The sequence below is a fragment of the Misgurnus anguillicaudatus genome, chromosome 3 (assembly GCF_027580225.2).
Source record: "Misgurnus anguillicaudatus chromosome 3, ASM2758022v2, whole genome shotgun sequence".
In the NCBI taxonomy this organism is placed as follows: domain Eukaryota; kingdom Metazoa; phylum Chordata; class Actinopteri; order Cypriniformes; family Cobitidae; genus Misgurnus; species Misgurnus anguillicaudatus.
The window spans coordinates 37,100,741-37,115,063 of NC_073339.2; the positions used below are offsets into that span (position 1 = coordinate 37,100,741).

General features: G+C 35.6%; 1 protein-coding gene and 1 pseudogene across 1 annotated transcript; both read right to left on the bottom strand.

Moving 5' to 3' along the window:
• Positions 1-1,137: 1,137 nt before the first annotated feature.
• On the bottom strand, positions 1,138-3,037 carry LOC141353601 (uncharacterized). The gene is made up of 5 exons (XM_073860001.1): positions 2,903-3,037; positions 2,382-2,735; positions 2,074-2,229; positions 1,468-1,508; positions 1,138-1,386 (listed from the first exon to the last, which is right to left on the bottom strand). The coding sequence occupies exons 1-5, from the start codon at positions 2,991-2,993 to the stop codon at positions 1,273-1,275; spliced, it is 756 nt and encodes a 251-aa protein (XP_073716102.1). The 5' UTR covers positions 2,994-3,037; the 3' UTR covers positions 1,138-1,272.
• A 9,937-nt stretch (positions 3,038-12,974) lies between these two features.
• LOC129445453 (uracil nucleotide/cysteinyl leukotriene receptor-like) lies at positions 12,975-13,930 on the bottom strand (annotated as a pseudogene).
• Positions 13,931-14,323: the final 393 nt, after the last annotated feature.

Here is a 14,323-nt window from a genome sequence, read left to right on the forward strand (position 1 = left end):
ACTCATCTATTCCAAACGATAAATAATTTTAGGTTATGATAGAAAAGAACAAGAGGCATTAAGTGTTGCTTATCTTGTAGTTGTCTGCATACACCTACCGGGTTGCTTTGAGTTTGGGTGTAAACCTATTGCTTATAACCACAAATTGCACATTTGTGTGCAATAAGCAGGCACCAGCTAACACCTATTAGTGCACAAGAACAAACACAAGGTTGTGGTTTCCTGTTTTAAGATGTCCTTATTGTTTCTCATAACTACAAACGTGTCTGATGTTACAGGAAGATTTTTATGACCTAAAAGGTTTATATAAATAATGTCAGTGTCAGGTCAATTACGAAAACTTTTAAAATACTTATTTAACTTGTTTATATTATGCACCCGGTCATACTAACATTTTACTAACTTTTAACTAGTGAAGACCATCTGTTGAACACTTACTTAATAAACCCCTGCACTGTACATTGTAGGTGTCTCACTTATATGACACATTTGATGTCATGCAATATTTTTTTATTTATAATGAGATAAAGCTAAATCAAGATAAATGCTTTACATTCACTGCTGCATGACATTATCTGGTCTGTACTCGCACTTCATTTGTTATTGCTGGTCATTTTTTTCAGTAGCTAATATGTGGTTTTGTGTGTTGGTGGTTAGCATCCAAATGCAAGAAGGGCAGCTTGCTCACTGCGGTTTATTCTTCACTTTAACCCAGTTGAAGTTGTTTTGTTTAAATTGTCAATCTTTACTATTAAATGAGCAGTAATGACAAAGTTTATGTGCTACAATTTGATGTTATTTGGGATTTAGGTTGTGAAAGACACTGATATGCGGTCACAACGGTCATTGTGCGTGTGCTTATCCTAATACACAAGGTTTTAGAGTAAACATAAAACACACATCATCCTGGTCTTTAAAGTTTATTCAAATAGCTTTGTCTTCATCTTTTCAAAGATTTATTCAAATTAAATAGAATTTATAACCTGAGAATAGCTTTAGATAACCTATAGACTTCTATATGGAAATGCAGTACATAATAAGAATTTTCTTACTTTTTATTAGTATTTTATTTTAACATATTTTTAAATGATATGTTAGGTAATTCACAAAATATGTAAATATGTACTGTATATTCCTTGTTTGGTAGTTTATGTATTTGTACCTAAATGTGGTTTATAACTGAGAAAGGTCTGAGATAGCTGAGTACAGATATGTGCAGTAAGCAGTTTTTAACTGGCGAAAGCAGAGTTTACATAAACTGATCAAAGAGATTCACATTTTTTCATAGTGATGTACAGATGGCAGGAGTCTATAAGTGACTTCAGAATGATGGCAGAACTTTCCAGTCTTACTCATCTCACATTGATGTTTCTCTGTCGGATCCATCTGAAGTAAATAAGATACATTTGTTTAACCTTTCCTGTCTTCTTTGAATTTTTTTAAGTTTAATAGTAAAGACAGAAATACCTTCATAACATTTACTGTGAACATCTTTGCACTCTCAAAACCTAAAACAACCACAAAACATGGTACAGTAAGAAAATCTACAGTGCAAATCTGATAAAGAAATATTTGAGCAAAGTTTTGAGTAAAATGTTGTTAAGATGTAAATATGTAACACAACCCTGAACAGTTTATTTAAAGTTCACTTTTATTTATAGTTAACCATTATTTTTTATAGGTTCATACAGTAAATGTAGCATTTAAAAGATGCATGATTAATTCTGTATGCAGTCTCTCCCGGTATACATTCTGCTCATTGACAAAGACAAATAATCCACCAACCGGGTTATACTTTATAGTCCACCTTAGACATTAAATTAACTGCATGTACAGACATGTCACCTTACTCTCATTAGAATATTAGTAGACTGTTAGGGGTAGGGGTAGGTAAAGGGTTAGGGTTAGAAGAAGATGACATGTACTTCATAGATAAAAGTGTTAGTAGATTGTTTAATACTGTAATGATCAGCAGTTGCAAAGAAGTTGCAAATTAACTTTCTGTTAGTAAAATGTATAAAGTGGAATACTGAAAAAAAGTGTTTATAAATAAAATAATAATTATATAAGTACCTGTAGCTTTCTTCTGACAGCGGCAGTAGACACAGATGAAGCAGAGGAGAAAACACACAACACAAACACTGAACAGCAGCACCCAGTGATGGAAACAGTCTGATACAGGAGGAGGAGGAGAGACGGTGCTGCTAAAGGCTCCAGAACATGAAGTTGCTGAATCAATAAAATACAAATACAAATTGTGATAAATATAAATAAATAGCTACATTTCCATTGTTTTTATTATTTTCTCATACCGAAAAAGAATTACATGTGTAATAAAGATTAATAAAGATAAAATTACAAAGAATATACTAAAAACTTACCATCGAGAGAGAGACGTGTTGATCGGTTTCCACGATTTTGCACTCCTGATACTCTCATGAATTCAGCACAGTAATAGAGTCCCTGATCAGAGACTGTAATGTTACTTATATGAAGGTCTAAAGAATTATTGTTGGAGTTTAGAAGTAAGCTTAAATGTGGGAAAGTTGTTTTGTACATTAAGTTGTGATCTATTATGAGAGAGGGATGATCTTCCTGAAAGCAGTTTCTTATCCATACGATGTAACCATCAGTTAAAGGACGGTCACAATAGAGAGTGATCTTGTCTCCTGGTCTGAACTTTATCTCGATTTCTTCTCCATAGATTATTGTCTGACTGAACAGTAACAGTACATCTACAAGAGCAACAATTTAATAAATATATATCTTTTAAAAATAAAAATGGCAAGGATTTTTTTTAAAATATAAGAACAAATAATTAAAACTAATTATATTTTTAGACCATAGCTGCTTTAAATATTACAATAAATAATAACACATGAAGAAGTATAATTTTTCTTACATGAAAGCGCAGTAACTCTTGATCTCTCCATCTCAGCGAGTGAGTGTGAATAGCTGTGTATAACTTTAGTGATGCAGATATCAGGTCTCATCTGATTGGTTCACGTCAATGGAAAAAAATGAGCTGGACATTTGAGTGAAAGGTGCATGTCCTTATCAAGAGTTTGCTCTGGTCTTGTGCTTCTTGTAGCTTCACAATGTTGCTAAGCCTTAAACCAGAAGACACATTTGTCAGGTGCAGATGTTTACGGAGATCTGCCATGAGTGTCTTACTGTTTGAAAAAAGTTTAAATAGGACCATAATTCATGAGCTTCTTTATTTTGTTATAGTGTCTTGAATTGCAAAGCTGTGAGGCAACAAAACAGGAAACCCACAAGCCTTTCAGACTACTTACAAATCGTGAAGCTCACACCTATTGGACACCAAGAATACGTGTGTGTGTGCATGCGTGTGTTCTGAACTGCCCCCCAGTGGTAGAAGCTGAAACTACTGCTGAAAGGCCTTCATTAAATGAAATTCTCTTTCACTTACTGTGATACTCACATGACTTGTTGCTCTAGAGATCTTTCACTTCCTAACTGTCAAATGTACTTCTGAAGTGCACGATCTTAATGTTGTAAATTAATGTTGGTTAATATGAGGCTTTGTCCAAAAGTGATATTTACAAACTGCTTTAAGAAAGTAGAATGAGATATCAGCTAACCCCCATTTTGTCTGCAAAGTGCTAATTTCTCTTTAAATATGTCCTGAATATTCAGGAAGTACAGCCGTATATACTGCTGAAATGAGATGCAGATTACAGACGTCTGCTTGTATTTAACATAGAGCGCTGTCCAATGTGCTGAATTTCTACAGATCGTCTACACAAGAGTTTCCGACAGGGGTCGCCAAAACTCTCTTAATAAATAATATAAGATCATTTTGGGGGTAATTCAGGCTCTTTGCTGGCAGACAAGTACTCTTCTGTGTACACAGGGTGAATATAGTGTAAATTGCTTGTAAAACACAACTGATTAAAGTTTATTGAAGCGGTTTGTATTTTATGTCACCAATGCATCTTCATCCGGTATAATACATGTCATCGACTTTAGTCACAATGCTACACTTAACTTCAAGTTCACTTACATTCAGTATGGGTCACAATGTCATTGTTGAAAGTAAAGAGGTTCAAAATAATCAATTTCAAAACATATAACCTCATGAATGTCATGAACAGTTGTTTTGGCACCTGATCATTTTTTCATTTTCACTCATTTCTAGAAACATGTGAGCTAGTGATGTTACGGCTGATGATCTTTTGTGCACTGCACTTTTCTATGCTACTTACTGCTGCTAAAATATGTGTAGGGATGTTCACAAGCATTCTCCTTTGTGATAAGAACCATATTTTACTGGTCAATGCTACTTTATTCATTTTATTCATATTATGAATTTTTTTAAGGTGTAAAATAAATATTTGGTGTCCCCAGAGTGCATAAGTGAGGTTTTAGCTCAAAATACTCAACAGATAATTTATTATAGCATGTTTAAATTGCCACTTTAGGCCTGAGCAAAAGTGTGCCGTTTTTGGGTGTGTCATTTAAAATGCAAATGAGCGGATGAAATGCAAACACTGATCACATTGATGGTGGTTTGTTGTAATTGAATCTCAATTGTGCTGTCAAGTATTTTTTCTTTCTCTCTTTCTCTCTGCACTATGGCAGTGCTGAGGTTGGATAGTGCATATTATTGTAGTTCGCCTTGCTACCTACCTCACAAAACAGACGAAATCTGAGCGACCTAATTTTTCACATGCTTGCAAAAAATGGCTTACCCAAACAAATTACTGGGTTGATCTTTTTCTCATTTTCTAGGTTGATAGAAGCACTGGGGACCCAATTATAGCACTCTAACATGGAAAAAGTCAGATTTTCACACTATGACCTCTTTAAGGCTATCACACTCCTGACAATTTTTTCCTTGCACTGGCAGGTGGCCCTAGCGTGCATTTAAAATTAAATGCTTTCTCGTTTGTAAGTCACTTTGGATCAAATGTAAGTTTATTTGATTGATGTATATTTGAAAATGAAAATTTATTTTATTGTAACCCCATTGTACATTGTAAGGATGTTAATTTGCATGCAATATATGAGTAGACGGGCACACAGTAGGTCTACACAGATCATGAGACGGAGCACTTAAATCCTCTATGTTGCCGATGCCACAGGCCAGCACATAAATGTTTTATCTGACTGAATGCAAAAGTGCTTTCTAAGTTCCCCTTTAATACTTACTTGACGTTCACATAATAATACACATAAACTCTACAAACTGAATGTATAGATCTATTATAAAGAATTGACAAAAGCAAACCTATAGTGACCCCCACCCCATATTCATATTGACTACTTTGACCACTTAAAGGAGATCTGTTTCAGACATGATTAAGAAATATTTCATGCATTTATAGACTATTCAGTGCAAAAAGTAACAAAAATGTAGATGCAATAGATAGAATAAATATATTCAGTTCGACTCAGTTTAAGTCTATTTGCTGATATTTCTTAACCATCAGAGAGTGTACAGGAAAACTGCAAACACAACATGCATACAAACCAACTCCACCACACACTGACCACATAAGCAAGCACACACAATGTCGTGTCTATTTCTGTCTTATGTGCTGAACTTGAGTGGAAACAATTGTGGTTAAGATTGTCTATATGACTTAGAATGAAAGACCCTTCCCCAAAAAACACAGCTTGTGAAATTAATAAAAATATGTTGATAAAGATCTATATGTGGCTTTTCAAAAAAAATATATACCTGTACTAAAAATGAAAGTGTTTTTTTTTCTACAATTAAGTAAAAATATTCTGCGGACACTGTAATTGCCATAAAGGCAGGTTTATATTTTGCAGGCTTGACCTGCAGACCCAAACTGCTTACATCTTTCAATATGCTGAGAAATTATTGTACAAGTAAAAAGAGTCAGATAAATGTTTCTTACTTTATATCTAAAAGAAATATACATGACCTAAACAGTAGTGCACACAGGAAACCCACTATAACATCCTGTTATTCAGCTCATCCTTATTCGCTTCAACAAAGGTCAGTGACGCATACAAAACAACAAACTAAAAAAACTTTTTTCATATCTCTTTTAATTATAGAAACACATATTCACCAACAGAGAGTGAAAGGGTCAGATACAGCCCACTAAATCAAAACAGTCAATGAAAGCCTATAGGTTTAAGAGACACAAAAGCAATTTGGAGGATGATAGTCAGCACTGATGATCAAACGTCACTTATGAGTTGTACATCCTTTAAACAGCAATGATTTTTTTTAACTGTACCTGAAATGTATTGTTACAGTCAAAACTTTTCAGATATACCGGCACCTGGATCTTTCTAACCAGCCGAAAGTTCATCAGAAGTTCTCGCTGCGTCTGTTCTGACTGGAGCATAAAAACTGAAGTCAGAAGTCTGCTGTTGTTTCTTCTTGAGTTGTTTCTGTCTTCTGGTTTTCACATCCAAGGAAGCATAAGACACTTCTTCAACATCACCCTGAAATGCAGATTTTTTTCTACTCTGAATTAATTATTAAGGTATTTTAGTTAGACTATAAGTTATACTGCAGTTATCTTGTTCAAATAAATATTTGATAAAAATGTTTGTGTTATTCATACCTCAAAGCTATTTCTACTAGCCCTGTTTATCTTTTCTTTGTGATCTGTTCCAGCATCTGAAATGAGTTGTTAAAATTAGACCACCACTTACAGTAAATATATTGATTTATGCAATTAAATTGCTTGACTAGCCAATTAGGTGTGCAGATTCATATTCTGCTCATTAATATATATTTAATGAAGGATTGGATTCACAAGTACCTGTAGTTTTCTTCTGACAGAGGCACACACAGATGAAGCAGAGGAGAAAACACACACCACAAACACTGACCAGCAGCATCCAGCAGAGGAAACAGTCTGATACAGGAGGAGGAGGAGAGACGGTGCTGCTGGAAATCTCAGTACGGCCAGAAACTGGATTTACATGCAAATGTCATTTTAACCTTCCTCATTAAATGTTTAGACAATTAACATTTTAAAATGATGTCAGATTCACTTTTCTGTATGCTTGTTTCTCATGTAGAATTATGGCTTAAGTAAACATCCTCCAGTATTATCAGCATGAACAAAAGCAGAAAAGTTTTCTTACCCGAGACAGTCAGATGAGTGCTCCTGTTTCCATACTGGTACTCAAGTCTTGAGCTTAAGGTGCCACTTATTTTCTTTTCTGCTTTTGCACAGTAATATATTCCTTCATCATATACGCTGATGTTTTTAATATGTAGATCAAAGGTGTTACTGGAGCTGTTGTGCACAAAGTTAAAACGTGGATAGGTCCCCTTCAAAATGTGTTGGATATCTATCAAAAGCGATGGCTGATTTTCATGTGAGCAGTTTCTAAACCAAACAATGAAGTAACTAAGTGGTATGACACAATCACAGAAAAGAGTGACATTGTCTCCTGGTTTAACGTTCATCTTCACTACTGTCCCAGAGATTCTCTGATGTGCAAAGAACCAAACAACTGCAGAAACAGATTTAAAAAATTGAAGATTTCATTAAAATATGCATCTTTCTCAGTATACAGTAACTCTTAATTCAACAACAACAATAAATGGACTTACACACAAGTGTGATGATGGTATTTCGCTCCATCTCTATGAGAAATTGAAAGTGACTAGGGGTCTTCAAAGTAAATGTCAGATGTGATGTAATTGGTTCGTTGTGGTGGGAGGTATTTCTGCTAAAAGGATTTGATTTCCTATAAGATGGGAATTTGTCAGGTATTTTACTGTCCTAGGGTAAACTTTTTTTAAAAAACTATACAACTTCACCATTCATTCAATAATAAATAGCTTCACAGACATTGATATGATGATTACACATCTGATATTATTATTCATTTGGTTGGCATCTAAGCAATTTTTTTAATTTTACAAGTGATCATCTTTACGATATTTAAAAAAAAAGTTTTTGTTATCATTGTATCACTGATAATAACAGGTAAGGTGATGTCAAGAGTGGCAAGAGAAAAGAGTATAAAATAAAGCCCCATGCCAGTTAAGTCACCTTGAGATTAACCATAACTCTACGCATTGCCAACTGCATAAAGCCTACAATACAACACCAAGCCTGTGCCCTGTGGATTTAATTTCAGGGAACAAACAGTATGATAAAATACTATGATACTTTAAATGCATTGTTGCTATAGGAAAAGCATCTGCCAAATGCATGCCTCAACATTTTAGCTTAGTTTGACAACAACATAATGGCTTAATGCTCATACAGACAAAAATATTAACATTATGTTACACTTCAAGGAACTGATGTGTTATGGCATCTGGACCGGGAAGCTGTTTATTTAAAACCAAAAAAGTTATGAGATGTACTGAACCACAGAAATTAAAATCAATTCATTTTCAATATAAGCAGTCATGTTTATTTACAGCATCTGCTCCTTTGAATTTATTTAAAAATATAAATTTTAATTTACAAAATCATAGAAACCATGGGTGGAGCTTACAAAGTAAAAACGCTGCTTGCACAACCATATATAAGAGGACAGTCATAAAAACCACTGGAAACATTTGTGGTGTGAACAAAACAACTAGAATGCCAGATGCTCTTTAGCAGCATAACAATTCACACATATATGAAAACCACTATACAGTACTTACATCCTGTGGCATAAGCAACACTGTTGTATTTTAAAATCCTATTTACACTTTTTTTACACAATTATGCAATAGCCAACAATAACCTTTTATTATTTAAGGTGGCAGTAGCTGGTTTAAGCTTATCCTCCCCGTCTGACAAAGCTGGTCAAGCTGGTGAGCCAGCTAGACGAGCTTAAAAAGTGACCAAAACACAGCTAGACCAGCTTAAAAAGTGACCAAGCTAGATCATCTTGCTACACCAGCAAAACCAGCTAAAACCAAGCTGGGAAACCAGCTAAAACCAGCTCACCAGCTTATGCATATCTAGACCAGCTTGCTAAACCAGCTAAAACCACTTATGCTGGTTTTAACAGTTTTTACAGTATATGCGGGGCAGTTTTCACTTTGTCGGGACAAGCAGATAAATCTGAGACAGACTGTTGGTATGATTATGAGTATAATGAACGTTTAATAGGTCATAAAACATTGACATTTACACATGAGGTAACTCTAAACATGCAACATGCTCTTTAAAAATGTTGCACTTTATGCTTCCAATACGCCCATTCGTGACGTAACGGTTTAAGAAACACGCCCCTCCTTTGAACTCGCGCTTCAAGCCCCGCCCGCTAGATCCAGAGATGGGAAGCTGGAGCTCCAGCTCCTCCCTTTTGGCTCTGCAGCAAACTACTTCTCACGCTATTTGCATAAAAGCAACCCCTGTGTGTGAGAAGCACAGAGTCTGTCAAGTTTTACAATGTCTGCGCCAAAGAAGCGTTATTATTGTTGTTCCGTATTAGGATGTACTATTGAACACAAACGTCTCTATAAAGTTCCGCCATCTGAATTCATGAGAACAGCGTGGTTAAATTTCATTTTTGATTGAGATATTCCGACGAGAATCAGTCAAAGTCTCACGTTCACGCCTCATTGCTATGTCAATGAGGGTCAAGGCTGGATTTACATCGAGGTTGCTGCTCAAACAGGGAGCAATACGCTTCGCGATGAACCCTCGTATCCAAAAAAGTAAGTTATGTATCACTTCATATGTGATGAATCTTTCGGATTTGCCTTTCTGAATGACATTACAATATCGCGAGAGCTATTGGAGAAATAGGGAGGAGTCTTCTGTCGATTTGCTCTCGCGGTAATGTGATGTAATTCATTTCTTGCGGCGCCACGTGAAGTCGAAGGGTTCTTTGAGGCTCTTTGAGAGTTTTACAATACATTTTTTAGAGAGGGCTTGCCTTGGATGACAGCTATTTCATGATTGGCCAGACGTGCGTTTCTAACATCGTTCTGTTAATGCTCATAAATTCGATAAATTAAATTTTGATAGCTTATTGTTTCTCTTAGTAAAACAAAAAGTAATGCTTTTAGTTTTACATTAGTTACAGCGCAGCCAAACTTGTGTTGTTTTGTTAAGGCAGATAAAGCAAAAACATATAACCGTTACTGACTAACTTCTATAGCAAGGGTCTCTCAGGGGTATCAAAACTTTTACTTTAAACAAAATTATAATTAAAACACACCAAATGGCACTTTAAAACCAAATATTTCACAAACGTAGCATTTTTATTTTGTGTTTGCGCAGTAAAATGTATGTTTTAAGTCTAAACAACATTTTTAATGCAAAACATTTTGGGCTTCTGGGAAGTTTCAGTGTACTTACGAGCATTTCGTGAAACCCCTGGGGCCTATGTGTATGCACAAAATGGGTCTGGAAACGTGCGTACGGCAGTTCCCACCCAAAGGTTGTGATTTATAAAAAACAAACTTGATGGAAGAATGAGCTTGCAGGGTGGGATATGAGGACGATTCATGTATGCACACTTGCAGGTGATCTGTGATTTATAAAGGGAACATTGCTTTGTTTTAGAAGTCTTCATAATTTTTGGTGTATGCCATATTTGGCTTTTGTGCGTACGCAGACTTTTAGTAAGGATCTTACGCACAGTTTTATACATGAGGCCCCTGGTGTGTATCTGAGCCGCCTCACAAATCAAAAAGCGCTGGCTTACAAAATTAGTCTTTTGTCATTGTCCTGCTGTAATAAAATGCCACTGGCTTATCATAAAATTTAAGACAGCAGAATCTCTCTGGCTTTGCATCAATTGTTACACAATGACTCTAAAAATACTTTCTTAAACAGTAGTCTCTTGCATGAAATATTTCTGCAAATGCATTAGAGGTATACCAAACCGTTCACTTACTCATAGTTTATTCATACTTTTTACATTTTACAATAATTTTACACTGGGAATTATTTAAGTGTAAATAAGTATCTTTGGGAATTTGTTGTGACTACAAAAAAATTAAACTTGCTTATATTTTAGTATCAGCAAAGTAGCCACTATAGTTTGTAGAAATAAAGCTTTTATATTTTATCAACCTTTTGGGGATCTCACCCTGAGATGGTTTTAAACTTGTTTTTAAACAGTTCCTATCTATCTGAGCTGTTATTGGTTGCTTTATGTTCATTCTTTAGTCCAAATCATGTATTTAAAAACATTTAAAATAAAGTTCTAATTGAATTCTAATTCACTGCAGTCTATCAATTTAATGTGGTGCCAGCAGGAGTTTCACATCTGTTAGGGATGAGGCCACGTTCTCCCTCTATATCTTGCTGTCTCTCGCCCTCTCTCTCCTCATCCCTTTCTTTGTCCAGTCCCTTCTTTTTTCCCTTTGACAGGAGCAGGACTCATTATGCTTTTATTAGGAAAGACTCGACAGAGGTACGTGTGTGTTGGTGTGCCTGCCTTTGCAATAACATCACTTAGCCAAAATGTCATTTTACAGTGGGATGTGACTGCCGACTTCCTGTTGTAGTTCTTGTCCTTTTCTTTATTTTCGTGTACTTCATTGTTTCTTCTACACTGCCAAACAATATGGTGAAAAGCTGCCCTTTTGACACACAGTGAGCCCATGCAAAATATGCATGCGTGCGAGAGAAAGATAGGGTCGAGAGACAAACATGTCCATCACGTACGGCCATGAAAGCTGGATGGATTCGAATCTAGAGTCGCTATTGTTTGCTATTCGACCAGGGCAGGCGGAAGTCTCTTCAGTGATGTCAACATGAACTTATCACAGTGACACACATAGCACAACAGTGATAAATCATGACTGACCCTATGGGGTCTAGCAACGGTTCGATTACCACTCTCATTCACTTGTTCTCTGGTTTTTCCTTGCACAAAAATAATAATCATTCTACGGCACAGAGGCAAAGATATTGTATATAGGGAGATTGGAAGCTTTTACCACATATACACAATTTTAAGAAGAATTTGGTAGCAGTTAAAGTCTGGGGTATAAAACAGTAAACTGTACTTTTAAAGGTAGACAATAGAATCTTAGGTACAGTAATGTATCTAAACTGCATTGCGTGTTTTATTTTGTGCAAATTAACCTTTAACATTTCTTGGTTTGCTTAATTTTTCAGAACATTTTAACCAAATGCTTTCAAAAAGTGGTGGGGACGAAATCAGCCATTTCAAAAAGTGGTGGGGACATGTCCCCCGCGTCACCAGTGTAAATGACCCCTATGCTTCACCTGTAGCCTGGTAAGTAATTAAACGTTTTGCTTTAAACAAATGCAAATATTGCATACATTTTTTTAAATGTTTTTTTAAAATGCTACCCCACAGATTTATTGTATATGATGACCTGCAAATATGATGAGATGAGAACCGTTTTTAAGTAATGCTTTTCTCCTGTTTGTTACAACTAAAGTATTTTTAGAGTTGTTGTTGTTTTTTTTTGTTGTTTTTTTTTAGATAACACAGATAGGCTATCCATTCATTTACAGCAATTGAAAGCCTGCTATTTCTACTTCCATGACTGAAAGAAAACGACTTTTTAAAGGTTTTTAATACCTTACACAACCTTATAGATGCCGCTAAAATGTACACACGAGAAATTAAATAAAAAAGCAGCTTTACAGAAAACAAACACTACACACAGAGTTTACAAACATTAACCAAGATCTACACAAGATAAGCAACAGGTAAACCAAAATAATATTTCATAAGGTCAGATAGCAGATATTCATATATTACTTAAATGTGAAAAAAAAGAATTGAACGTGAATGTAAAAGAAACAAATAGCATGCAATAACTCCTTAAAACACAATATGTAACCCTGTCTGTGAAATCCAGATTAAAGTCTCATAATCTGATTATGAGATTAGGAGCATAAAAGTTTCTTGTTGATTTCAATCAAGATATCAATGTTATATTCACAAAATGTTCTTTTTATAGATAGAAAACCGTAAATAATAAAAAAGACTTTAGCTGGGTTTTCAAAGATTGTGTCACATATGTGAAACTGCATTTACATATATTAGGTTTCTCTAATGATCGAATTAATCTGGTGTCACTGGTGTTTTACAGCATCAGGCATTTGCAGGACTATTTGCATTAGCACGTTCAGTGTCATTCTCCACGGAGCTACAGCAGCACGCCGGAGCCACCAGCATTTTTCCTTGGGAGAGATATAAAATCGGCTGTATGACACTACTAAGGTCCATGAAGCCAAAGACGATATATTGTATGTAGCATTTGAAGATGTCTGGAGAAAAATAGTCTTGGAATGGATAGAGAACCACAGGTGGCAAGTAGTTAAAGACAACGATCATCAGAATGATGAGCACCATCTTACAGGCCTTTTTCTTGATAGGGTGTCTCTTGTCTCGTCCTGGAGCCGACTGTCTTAGAGCCCTAAGAATGGAGATGTTACAGAACACCATGAAGACGAATACGGTGAGGATCATGACGGTGAAGACTTTATCAAAGTCTGGAAAGGTTCCTACACACTTCCCTGCAGAGCAGACCAAAATCACAAACCACGTGACACCAATGCAAACAGGCCGATGCCATGTGTCCTTTAGTTTGGTGAAGATAATGGGATGCATTACAGCCATATACCTGTCTAAAGAGATACAGGACAAGAAGAGGGGCGAAAAGTCTTTGACGCCATAGAAAAAAACGAAGGATGTACCAGTTGGTGCTGGTAGTCAAATAGACAATGCTTGCAAATTCCAGAGGAAAAATGAGACAGAAAAAAATGTCTAGCACAGAAAGATGGGCGATGAAGATGTCTGATGTGGACGACTCGCGTCTCTTCTTTTGAATGAGCCACACAACCATTACATTGCCTGGGATGCCCAGGAACATGTTGAGAAAGCCCAAGGACAGGTAGAAGAAAAGTCCTGCTGGTATGTGTGCACAGATGGCGTACACAGTCTTATCGGTCTGAGATGAGTTTAGAGGGCGATGACTGATGAGCAGAGAAGAGTTGATGTAGCTGAAGTTGTCCATTATCGGAAATGTCTGTAAGCTTGTACAAACAGCTGAAAAATACAGTAGATTTATAAATATTGGACTCAGTTTATTCCATTACATTTTTACTTTTATTTAGAATAATCATCAAAACTATATGAAATACCACAAATGTAATTTTCTAGTGACCAAAAATGTTGAAAAGATTAAAAGAGAAAGACCGTTTGACCAGCACAAGTTTTTGTTTATTAGTTCTGTATTTTGTCACTCAATACTTTTTTCTTATTTTAACAGTTTTTTATATATAAAACATCATCATTACACACAGTCACATACACACTTGCTCTCTAATAGCGGGGCGTATTGTCACAATATAATATTTATGTTGTCAAGTGTTAATTGAAGGACACCTTTATCTATATAGTTTATTAT